General features: G+C 45.4%; 1 protein-coding gene across 1 annotated transcript in view; it reads left to right on the top strand.

The window, feature by feature from the left end:
• Window positions 1-6,202: 6,202 nt before the first annotated feature.
• Nxn (nucleoredoxin) overlaps window positions 6,203-12,474 on the top strand; it is a 27,706-nt gene continuing 21,434 nt past the window's right edge. The window contains exons 1-5 of the mRNA XM_010642409.2: window positions 6,203-6,325; window positions 7,433-7,550; window positions 9,393-9,526; window positions 10,007-10,107; window positions 11,546-11,652. Of these exons, the coding sequence (XP_010640711.1) occupies window positions 6,203-6,325; window positions 7,433-7,550; window positions 9,393-9,526; window positions 10,007-10,107; window positions 11,546-11,652 (583 nt within the window). The remainder of the gene's footprint in view (window positions 6,326-7,432; window positions 7,551-9,392; window positions 9,527-10,006; window positions 10,108-11,545; window positions 11,653-12,474) is intronic.

Below are 12,474 nucleotides of genomic sequence, written 5' to 3'. Positions count from 1 at the left end.
CGATCTTTAGGTGGACTTTTTTGCTAGGATAGTCACAGGAGAAAGAGCAAACATTGGATGATGAAGTCATTGGAGCTTTCTGAAATGCAGCAATAACAATCAAACTAGCCTTTTTAAGGTACTGAAGTTGCCATTAGCCTTTCTCAAACATCTCCAGTGCCAGTGGAACTTGAGCTCTTGCTCAGTCTCCAGGTCCAAAGGCTGCTGGGATGGGAATTGCCTGACTCATCCCCTTCCCCTCCCTTTCTCCTTCGCACCAGACTATACTGTATTTCATGCTTTAGCCATCAGAGCCAGAGGTGAGGAAGCCAAGGAGGAGTCCCCTTCAGAATCAGATGTGGTACCAGAGAGAGAAAAGCAAAATCCACATAGGCAATTCAAAAGGAATGTTTTCCCTAGCTGCATGCAGTGTACACTTGCAGTCCTAGCCATTTGAGAAGCTGAAATGGGAAGTTTACTTGGGCCCAGGAGGTTGGGGCCACCCTGGGCAGCATCTCAAAAACAATTTTTTTTTCTAGATGCCCTTTTAAAGTCTCGAAATCCAAATGAGGGAATAAAGAAAGAGGGCAGCAGCCAACAGACCGCATAAAATAGGCCCCCAAATATGTATGTGTTGCAGAAGGTGCTCATGGCAAATTACTTGCTCCAGAAGGAAATCCCCATTCTCTGCATAGTTTCATCTACAGCCTATTAGCTATACAGTTGACTGATTAACTGTAAATTAAACTTGACAGGGAAATGTTTTTTGAAGAGGATGCTGACAAGGGGCAAATAAGCATAAATTGGATTCTGATATTAATGATGTGTCCCATGTGTGCAGCGCTTTTAGAGTTTGGATTGTTTCTGGACACATCACCTCCTTTCAGTCTCACATTTGTCCTGTGAGATGGGTATGGCTGTGCTAGGAGCAGGGTGGGACCTCCTTAAAATCTTGTCCCATGTTCCCTACTGACATCTAATAGGTGCAGAGCCAACATTTCAGCCCAGGTCCTGAGAAGCTGGTTTTCTTTTATACTGCCACGTTTCCTCCCCCAAAGGACCTTTAAAATGACAGGGAAGCTGTGGTGATTAAATGTTGTAATATAAGGGATGGGGGTGGGAGGCAGTGATAGAGCATTTGTCTAGTGTTTGCCTTGCTTGCTGTGGGTTGGACCCTTAGCATTGTAGAAACCAAACACAAACCTGAATGAAACAAAAAAGGGCTGTAGTATGGATAGCAAGAAAGAATGTGAACTCACTTCTTGGGGATGCTTTAAAGGAAAATGTAGTTACCTCTTGGCCTGGATGGTTTGGATATTACCACCCCGAAGACGAAGGATGGACTGAGGCACTCAGCAACTCTGGAGAAGCTGAGAAGACCCTGGCAGCAGCAAGATAGTGGGATTTTATCACCGACTCCTCACTATGTTGCCATCTTAGATTTTAAGCAAATGCTGAGTCTATTGGAGTAGATTTTACTTTATTCTTCCATTAAAATTTCCTGCAAAAAACAAAGTTGGAACAGTATTGTAGCTCTCTCCATTAGGTCAAAATCTGCACTGAAACGAACTATTAAAACAAATAGGTTATAAACTGGGCATGGTACTGCACTCCTGTAATCTCAGCACTCGAGAGGCTGAGACAGGAGGATCATGGAGAATTTAAAGCCAGCCTGAACTGCATAGCAAGACCCTGTCTCAAAAAGCTCCCTCTCCCTCAAAAAAAGGGAAAGCAGTTCTTTTTCAGGGGCCCATGGATCTGTGTTCAGGCAGGCTCCACTAACAGACTTCAGGTGATTCATGAGCTCCATGAACTTACCCACAGACCTTTGGTGTATATGCATTTTTCTCTGGTGAAAAGATCCATAGCATCTATACTCAAAAGTGACCCAAAAATGGTTATGAAACTGCTGTTTTCAGAAGCCTTTTGGAAACCTCTGTGGGACTTGAAGTGTCACACACCATGCTAATACAGAAGATGAGTCATTTCTTTAGGCACAAGCTTTTCCCAAGTCCAGTCAGTGTGAGAGAGCCCTCAGTGCAGTGCAGGCTGAGCCACCTTCTCTAACCCAATGACCTCTTTCTCATTCAGGTGTTGAAATCAATAGGGTTGAAATGATCACTCCTGTGCCTTCTGCACTGTTTCAGAGCCGAGTAACCTTGATGCTACAGCCTGAAAAAGATAGTCTGTGATGGACACAGCTCACTGATGAATGACATAAGTTCCTAAATAAATCACTCATATAAAATTAGACTGTGATGGCCTAGTCTATAGAAGCGCCAGCTTTTTTCTGTGTCAATTGAATCTAGAAGCAAAACTTTCCACTAAACCAGTGGTCTTTTATTTGGAAGCAAAGCTCCAGTGATGAATGGATAAAACTGAAGCCAAGACCTGCTGTCTTCCTTAGAATCCATGAGAAAGGGGGATCAGGTTAAGTGAAAAGATGATAGTCACAGTACAGTTATAGGTTCTTAGCTCTCCAAGGATGATTCTGAGAGAAATTATGTAGCTCTTGTGATTTGGTTCGGGCAGGGAGCAGTGTTCAAATGTTTGTGTACATGAGGGACTCAGGGAAAGTTGAGTTCTTTCTTATCTAGCAGGGGGCAGCATCTCTGCTATTTTTTCCTTAATGTGGTAAAGACTATCTCAAACCAATGGCTGACATTATATTTACTAATAAGATTACATATACATCTGTTGTCATCGGTTGGGAAGATAAAGATGCTGGCTGCCTAATGTTCCCGAAGTTCCAGCCACTATAGTTCTATAAGAAAAAGATATAAATGGTGTAACTATTAAAAAGAGAAGGTAGAACTGTCTTTACTTGCAAATAGTTTTGACTTTTTATTCAGATTAAAAAAAAAATACTTTGAAATAAATGAGTGTAGCTTTTAGGGGATCATGATGGCCCACACCAGAAATTCCAGTCATTCAGGAATTGAGCAGGAGGAGTGCAAGTTTGAGGTAACATCACAGTCCTGTCTCAAAATAAAATTTAAAGCAATCTGCGTTTGTACCTCAGTGCTTCCTTGGTTTAATCCGCGGTACCACAAAATGAAAAAAAAAAAAATGTGTGCAGGCTTCAAAGTCAGCTGCTCTTACAACTCCACCTTCCCCGTTTGTGACCTTGTCTCACTGTTTGGCCCACTCAAGAACTAAGGCTTTTGTTCTTGCAGTCTTCCCTCATCATTGCTTTCTTCGAGGTCATTCCAGTCAGCCTGCATTATCATTGTGTGTGTGTGTGTGTGTGTGTGTCTGTGTGAGTGTGGTACCACGGATTTGACCCAAAGGTTCCCTACCACTGAGCCAAGCTATACCCTCAGAGTTTTTAAAATTTCATTTTGAGACAAAGGCTCACTAAGTTGACCTGGCTGGCTTCAACTTGAGATTCTCCTGCCTTAGAAGTCTTCTAAGAAGTCTGCCTAAGTCTTCTGGAATTACAGGCATATACCAACCATGCCCAGTATGTCATTGCATCTTTGAAATATCCTCCCTCTGGCCTCAGTGTGTTTTTCCAACTACACTCCCATGTAACCAGTCCCTTTACAGAAAAACTCTTAAAGAGAATGTTTGTGGTCATTTCTGCAGATTCTTCCTTCCCTCTTTTCTTTCTTTCTTAGCAGTACTTGGGATTAAGCTCAGAGCCATCCAATTGAGTACATGCCCCTTTTCTTTATTTTGAGACAGTATCTTCCCAAGTCAGTGAGTTGCCCAGGCTGGACTCGAACTTGGCAATCCTTCTGCCTTAGCCTCCCAGAGTTCTGCAATTGCAGGCATGTGCCTCTATGCTTGGTTTCTCTTTCTCTTTTTATAACCTTTTTTTCTGCTCATTATTCTCTTCTTGATGTCTGCTATGTTGGCAAGAGGACTCGAATTTGTCTACAGGCCCACTTGGGGCAAGTGTACCAGACAGAACTATGTTCATTCCTCTTCCATGCCACCGGCTTCCCTAACCCTGTCCAGCTTGTAGGTCAGCAGCACCTTACATGGTTGCCTGCTCTTTCCTCCTCACCTGTTCCTGCTTCCCCAAGTATTCTTCAGTCCTCTTTGTCTGTCGTCCCTGGATCTGTCCCAGGATTTCTTTCTCAGCCAGGCCCTCTCCTTGGAAGATCTCCCCAGATCCATGACCTTATACAACTATGTAGCCATAGATGATCTGATATCCCTGATTGGCACCTCAAGCCTCCTCCCCAGAGACTAGATTTGTAAATCCAAGTGCTGACTTGAAATCTCCACAACGGGCACAAGAAAGAATAAGGCAGATGAAGTATTTGCCATCATGCAAGTGTTTGTTTTGGTGAGAAAGAAAGTAAACAAGAATAGAAATAAAAAAATAACTTCAGAGCCTTGTAAGGGGTAGAAAGAAAATATAGTGGGGCAAGAGCAAAGGAACCTCAAAGTTAACCCATTCAAACTTGACTTGATTTTTAACTCTGAAATGAGCTTATGCTCCATGGCACACTTGATCATGTGCCAACATTAGTCAGTTTTCTGTTGTCGTAACAAAATACCTGAAACAATCAACTTACAAAGAGGAAGGGTTTATTGTGGCTCATGGTTCCAGAGGTTTCAGTCCATGGTCACTGGGCCCTTTTGCCTTTGGGGCTGTGGTGAGGCAGCACATCGTCATGGGAGCACTAAATGGAGCGAGCTGCTCTTCTCATGGCAGCTGGGAAGCAGAGAGAAAGTGGAAGGGGCTGGGGTCACACATGTTCCAATCTACCTGACTTCCCTCCACCTGCTCTACCTCCTAGAGCAGTGGTGGAGAACCTATGGCATGCATGCCATAGTGGGCCGTCTGTATTATTGAATTGTTGGATTATTGAATTGTATTATTGAAGCACTAAAAGATTTGCCATCACTGTCATAGAGGTCCCACCATCTTCCAATAGCACCACACTGGGCACCAAGCCTTTAGCATGTTCTCGATAGAGCTGTAATCCTGTGCCTTGTTGCTGGTTGGCTACATGCGTGACTATCCATGTATGACTGTACCATTTCTATAATCACTGGTACAGGCTGCCCAGTGGGACAGTCATGCATGTACGTCCAGTGGTTCAAGCTAGCAGCAACGTGTTAACCCGTGAATCTTTTTTAAGGCCCAAAATATAAGATCCCCCAAACCTTGGTACATTGTCTTTGTCTTCCCTTGTCTCTTGGATATTCAATCTGCCTGCCTACCCTGCTGACTGTCTTCAGAATAGATCGTGTCTTCATGGTGCTCCCGTGACCCAAGTTCTGCCCTCGGCTCATCACATCCCGCTCCTGGCTGTCTCTGGCTGCATCCATTCCAGCCTTCACAAGCAGCTTTCCGGCCTCTATGCAAGTCCCCTGAGCCTCACTTGGGTGGCCTCCCTCTTGTTGTGTAGCTTGCTCCATTGCATTATTGAGGTCATGACCAAATATCTTTCTTTAGAGGCTGCAGTTCATGCTCCCTAAAATGTGGCTTCCTTCCTGACCCATGCCATTGCTCTTCCTCTGCTATATTTTCTTTCTATTACTTACAAGGGTCTGAAATTATTTTTCTATTTCTGTTTTTGTTTATCTTTTCTATCTCTCATACCAGAGCAGATACTCTATGATGGCAACAACTTCATCTGCCTTAGTCTTTTTGTTCCTGTCATGTTTAGCACAGACCTGGCACATAGTAAGTGCTCAGTTAATAACTCCAGAGTGAATTTCAGTGTTTGTCAGTTAAAAACCATACTGAGAAAACAAAATGTGTATTTACTACACTGTATATACTAAACAACATCAAGTAAGAGATAAGTAAGAAAAATTAGGTACATTTTTTTCCTATCAAATTGGAAAAACTACTGTCAGTAAAAATGTTGATGAAGAGCCTAGGAAATAGGGATTCTTATTTCCTGCTGGCAGAAATATAAAATGGTTTAAATTCTCCTAGGTGGTAAATCATGGGTGATTTTTTTCTACTTTAATTTTTGTGTTTTGCTTTGTTTCCCAATTTTTCCCAGTGATTACTCCTCCCAGACTCAAACATACTTTTTAATCCCCCCCAAAAAATCAATTATTTAACTCTTCCTTTAAAAAATAACCCTTGGGCCCAGGGATTTAGCTCAGTGCTCCTGCCACCCGCCTTGCAAGCACAAGGACCTGAGTTCCATCCCTGGTACCAAAAAATATATAATAATAATAATAATAAAAACCCTAACACATGTCTGCATCCTCACACAGCAAATTTATGAAGCAGACCTGAGGCAGGATGAACTTGTCTGTTCAGACCTCTTCTCTTAAGAAGGTTTGCTCGGAGCCCAGAGCCGCTCTTGCTCAGAAGTGTTTTGTGAGCCCACTGGAAGCGCGGGGCGTGGGGCCCACCCCGTTTGAGGTGAGGTCCTGAGACCCTTCCTGCCGCAGCACAGGCTCCACTGGCAGGGAAGCCTAAAGGTTCTTGGCAGATGCCTTTCCCTGCTCCCTCTCTGCTGGGACCAAGTGGAAAATCATCAGAGCTACCGCCACATGGCCTTCCCTCTGCTGCGTGCTGTGTGAGCCCAGGACACATCCCTGCCCCGTTCTTCCAGTGCCCTCGTGCCCAGCCTCCCTGTCTGGCTGCACTTTCCCAGAAAGGAGGTCCACAGCAGAGGGTACTAACCAGTGGGCCCTCGTGCAGTCGCGCCTGCTTTCTTTCTGGAGATGTGTTGCCAGGCTGAGATTTCATTTCAGGGTGTTAGCTTTGGGGCTTGGCAATTACTTTTCCGAGCACCAAGCCCACCTGAATGGCATTGGCCGTGTGGCACTGAGCAGACACCAGGGCCTGCACACACTTGGCTTCCCACCTGGGCAGCTGTGTTCATGTTTTCTCAACCTCATTCGTCTTAGACCCTGGGCCTCTGACATTTGGCACAGCTACCTCAACAGCCCACCAATAGCCTAAAGGTTGTTTTGAGAGGTTCCTCGGCCTGAAGGTTGGCATTGGCTTGGGGTATCCAAATGGCTCACACTATGACACTTCACGTGTGGGTGGTTTGAGGGCCCCATCTTAGTTCCCTGCTCTTGCTGAAAAGCCCTTGGAGCTAAGGGACACAGCTGAGCAGGCAGGCAGGGGAGCAACCTGCCACCTCTACCTGCTCGTGGGAAAGAAGTCCCTCTTCCTTCCTGAACCACCCGGTGGAGGTCTGATTGTGCCTTAGGATGTGTGATGCAACTTCGTTTTCATGCTTCTCAGAGGATGTGCCCATGGGGAAAGTGGGAGAGCATGAGCACGGCTCTCCATCAACCCCTGCTGCAGCATGAGCCTGGGTGGGACTTGCGTCACTGCACAGACCAGAGGACACACAGGACGAGAGCTAACCTGCTTCTTTGCCCTGCTGCCCAGTTATTCTTTTACTTACACTTTAGTGCTTCTGTGCTTGTCTCGCCATGGGGCCTGAGGGACTAAACAGAATTCTGCAATTATTTTGGTTTGGATTTAACCGTCTTTTTTTTTTCTTTACAGCTTAAACTTTGGAACAAATACCGAATTTCCAACATTCCATCGCTAATATTCCTAGATGCTACCACTGGCAAGGTTGTGTGCAGGAATGGGCTCCTGGTGATCCGTGATGACCCAGAAGGTGAGGCTTCGCTATGCCCATCTGTACTCTTATTGCACAGCGAGTCCCTGCCTTGTCTTGCCCTAACCCCCTCCTTGCTGGCACAGGCGGTACTACTGAAATGTGTGTAAGTGGGTTTGTGTGGCTAGAAAACATTGTCTTGATGAAATTATGCTATTCTCTAGGTAATGGTTAAGATTTATAAAGGGACCAGAATGTTCCTCTAGAGGCCTTTAATTCACGGACCAAAGCAGATGGAGTCTGGAAAAGAAAGTTCCGCTCCGAGGGCTCAGGAGGCTGTTAGAAAGCAGCAAGGACCCAGATACTTACTGGCTTCTAGCACTACTTCCATGGTGCCTGTCTACCAGGCAGACTACGGGGGTTTTTTTTTCCTTTTCTTTTCCTCTTTGAAATATAGATTAAGTCTCCTTTATCTGGATATGTGTGGGACCAGAAATGTTTCAGATTTTGGAGTTTAGAATATTTGCATAGACTTTACTGATTGAGCATAATTAATCCAAAATGAAATCTAAATTGTGATGACTGCTTGTGACTCTCAAAAAGTTCCAGATTTCAGATTTGGGGACTAGAGGATTAGGGTTGCTCTGCTTGTCTACCACAGCAGAGCTGCAGACTCTGGTTGCTCTCCGGGCCTGAGTGGTGAATGTACAGTACCTCATTTCTTAGTTTGGCCTAACTCCCACAAGACTTGGTCCTGCTGCCTCACTGACCATAGCCATGGGTTGGGAAGACTGCTCTGGTCAACGGCCAGCCAAGATCTGCTTCTTTCCCACTTGCACTAGAGTGATAAGAACTGCAAGACCTCCCCTTCCTTGCTTACTGATCAGATTAGAGGTTTCAGCCCTGGTCACAAATTTTTCTAGTAAAAAAAAAAAAATTCACCTGTGTTGAAGGATTGTTTTCTTTAAAAAACCAGGGCATGACGAGACCAGGTCTGCACTTGCACACACGCCTGACTCCAAAGATTGTTAACAAAATAGATGGCCTGGCCCCTTCTCTAGAGATTTTCCTATTCTTGTGTTTCAGGCTGGGCTTGGCCACCTGCAGTTTTACTTGGTCTGTGCTTCTCCCTCTCATCCTGGACCCCTCAGGCGATTTTGAGGCAGTGGGCCTTATACCACCCTATGAGAAAACACTCTTCTGTTGAACTGGGAGCATATTATTTATTCTTCCCGCCTGAAGCTTAAGTATCATCACACTGTTGACCATCTGGGTTGGGTGGGTTTTAGTCTTCCTTTTATTAGTATTAAATTCTCACTTAGTTCCTTGACCCCCAACCCAGACCAACTGAATCAGACTCTCTAGGGATGGGACCCAGTAGCATCATATTTTTTAATTCCCTGGTAGATTCTAACATACAGTCAGCACTGTGAACCACTGAGATGCCAGCCTAGGCTTGAGTTGACTCGTGGTTAGTATGTGAAGTGGTAACTTCCAGATCTAGCCCTCATTCGAATGACTGGGAAGTCTGTTCTGTTCTGTGTGATTTGTGGGGGCAGGGGGTGGTTACTGGTGATCGAATCCAGGGCCTTCATACTGATGTATATATCTCCAGCTCTTTTTATATTTTATTCTTGAGATAGGTCTTGCTAATTTAATTTACTTAGTTGCCCAGGCTGGGCTCAAACTTATGATCCTTGTGCCCTGGCCTTGCAAGTACAATACTGGGATTACAGAGTTGTGCCACCATGCCCAGTTTGTTCTGTTTTATTTCGCCTGTACACCTCCAGCCTGGCTTCTGTGTCCTGAGTTAAAATTGTCTTGCCTGCAGCCCTGAGGCTTCCTGGGTGCCAGGCCATAATGAAGAGCCTTGACGGTCGTGCCATCTGTTGCCTGTTTCAGGTCTGGAATTCCCCTGGGGACCTAAGCCCTTCAGGGAAGTCATCGCGGGGCCCTTGCTTAGAAATAATGGGCAGTCGCTGGACAGCAGCAGCCTGGAGGGGTCTCACGTGGGAGTCTATTTCTCCGCACACTGGGTGAGTGTTTGGTCCCTCCTCAGTCCTGATGGGAGGAAGCAGCAGTGTCACCACAAACCCAGCTGGCTTCTGGCTTCTGGAGGTGTGTCTACTCTGGCAGGTATTTCCTGTCCTTGCCTTCCGCACCTGATGCATTCTGGCATGCAGTGACTGCTTAATGTTCTGAATGATGATAGAAACAAGAACATGACTTCTTTGGACTGATCTAAAAGGACATTCCTCATAACCCATGCAGAGGCTACCTCTAAGGGCCCCCAGGGGACTGTTCTAACTGCTGCCTGCTGGCACACTGCATGGGCAGGACAAAGCCTCTGCTGGACGCTCACCATGAAGAGAGTCAAGCTTAGTACCGCCTCTTTGATAAACTAGATTTTCTTGTCCTAGTCCTACTTGGTTCTTACTTACCTGGTCTCTGACAGCAAGTGGCTGAGAAATAAGAGAAGGTACGTCATGCAGCAGAGTTCTGCTCTTTTCTTTCAGTGTCCACCTTGCCGAAGCCTCACCCGAGTGCTGGTTGAATCCTACCGGAAGATCAAGGAGGCAGGCCAGAAATTTGAGATCATCTTTGTTAGTGCAGACAGGTAACGTGTGTCTCTGCAGACAGGCAGTGCTGCACCCCTTCCTCATAGGCAGTTAACATCCATTTCTTTAGTCTTATATTTTTTTTCTTGCTGTAGGATGTGAAGGTAGGGGTTGGGGAAGACATCTGAGATTATTGGCGGAGAGGCACATGCATTTCATATTTACTCATGTAATGGAAGGGAGCTGGGAAAAACCTCTTCTTGCTGTAAACACTGGGGCATGTCCCAATGCAGACCTGAGTTATTTGAGATCAGGATATGTTTTCTGATTTGTTCAGCTTTCTGGATTGTGAGAAAAGGTTATAGAATGGGGAAGATGGAAGAGAGCCAGAGACTAATGCATTGTGACATCTGTCTTGGATGGATATGCAGTTGTTTTCTTTGCTCTGGCCATGAACTCTGTCTGGGGCTATTTGAATGCACGTGGATAAGGACTCACAAAAGCAGAGAGGGCAGAGGGACATTCTTCCTGGAGCAAGTCAGGTCCTTTTAGCTTCAATTTCCTCCCCTTCTTGATGTCTCTCTGGCTTCACTCATCAGTGAGCTCCCTTCAGCTCCAGCCCTGATTCAGACTTAGCTACCAGGTACTTTTGCCTTTTAAGTTCCTGCTCACAGAGGGGTCTCTAAGATGCCAACATGCCAAAGGCCTTTTGCACATTGTATCCTCATCTGTGTACTGTCCCCTGCTCAGGTTACTGTGATCCTGCCCCACAGCTCCCTGCCTCAGTGTAAGGGAGTAGAGGCAGCCCTGAAGGCATGCCAGAGGAAGCAGTCACTTTTTTAAAGCCTTAAACAACCTCACCTTTATTGGAAATATAATTTCTGTACAGTAAAATGCATCCATTTAGAATGCATCTGTTCTACAGCTCAGTGGGTTTTGCCTAACTGCCTGTGTGGTCATCACCGTCATGGTCAAGGTGGAGAATATCGCCATCACCCCAAAGGTTCCTTTGTGCTCCCTCTCAGTCATTCCCCATCCCCAAGTCCCACCCCCAGGGAGACGTCTGTCTGTCCTTTGAGTAGACCTGTCTGTCTTTCCTGGAATTTCTTACATAGAGAATCATAGGTGTACACTTGGTTTGAAGTGTGTGGTCCTATACAGATCGTAGTCCCATAAGCAAATTAGAAATACCACAGGAATGTGATGACTGTGTACATCTAAGCTCCCTAGAAAAAGTAAGGCCTGTCTGTGTTGAAAACACAAGGTCAGGTATGGATGTAATTGGCGTCAGGCGGGTGAGCAGGATACTGAAATGCACTGCCAGGCTACATGGAAGCATGTGCTTCTTGGTGAGCACAAGAGGGGTAGATCAGTCCACATCCATAGCCTGCTGTCTGAGGAGCACAGTGAACCCGAGCCTCACGGGGGCCTGGGCACAACTTGGTAACCATGGGGGAGGACCAAACAGCACCTTGATCTCCACATGTGTCACTGTAGGTCAGAGGAGTCCTTCAAACAGTACTTCAGTGAGATGCCCTGGCTCGCTGTCCCCTACACTGATGAGGCCCGACGGTCGCGCCTCAACCGGCTGTACGGAATCCAAGGTAGGCATCCCAGACCCCACCTGACTCCCTGCAACTCCTGGATGGAAACCTGACCCCTGAGGTTCACTTTGTTCCTGGCTTTCTTTTTTGTTTGTTTTTGTTTTGTTTTTTTGTATTTTTGATACCAGGGATGGAACTCAGGACCTTGCGCTTACGAGACAGGCGGTGGAACCACAGAGCTAAATTCATGGCCCTCTGGCTTTCTTTTTAACAGAAAAATAACACTTTTATTTCTGTGAGTGTCCATGTTCCTTGCCATCTTAAAAATTACTTGGGGTGGAGCCAGGGATTTAGCTCAGTGGCACCACACCTGCCTTGCAAGTGTAAGGTCCTGAGTTTGATCCCTGGTACCAAAAAAATTTTTTAAATCTTACTTAGAAAGAACTTTATGGTATATAACTTATACTTTATTAAACATTTTATTAAGGACTGGGGATTTAGCTCAGTGGTGCTGCCGCCTGCTTTGCAAGTGCAAGGACACAAGTTCAATCTCCGGTACCAAAAAAAAAAACCCCAAAAACATTTTATTAAGTACTCATCCTACAGGCGTTGGGTAGTAGAGTGCTTGCTTACCATTTATATGCTAGGCTCAAACCCTGCACTGCAAAAGAAAAAAATATATGCATGTATTTGTCTTGGTAAGAATAAATAAAGTACTTGTCTTGGTAAGACAACTGCTTCTTAGCTAGGAATGGTGGCATACAGCTATAATCCTGGCATTCTGGGAGGCTGAAGCAGGAAGATCTAAAATTGAGCAACTTAGTAAGACCCTGTGCCCCTGAATTCAATCCCCGGTACAAACAAAAAAAAAAAAAAAAAAAA

This window comes from Fukomys damarensis, unplaced genomic scaffold (assembly GCF_012274545.1).
Source record: "Fukomys damarensis isolate Sample0158 unplaced genomic scaffold, DMR_v1.0_HiC HiC_scaffold_13, whole genome shotgun sequence".
NCBI classification, from domain to species: domain Eukaryota; kingdom Metazoa; phylum Chordata; class Mammalia; order Rodentia; family Bathyergidae; genus Fukomys; species Fukomys damarensis.
Note: the sequence above shows the minus strand (reverse complement) of the source record. Positions and strands in the feature narration are given on the sequence as shown.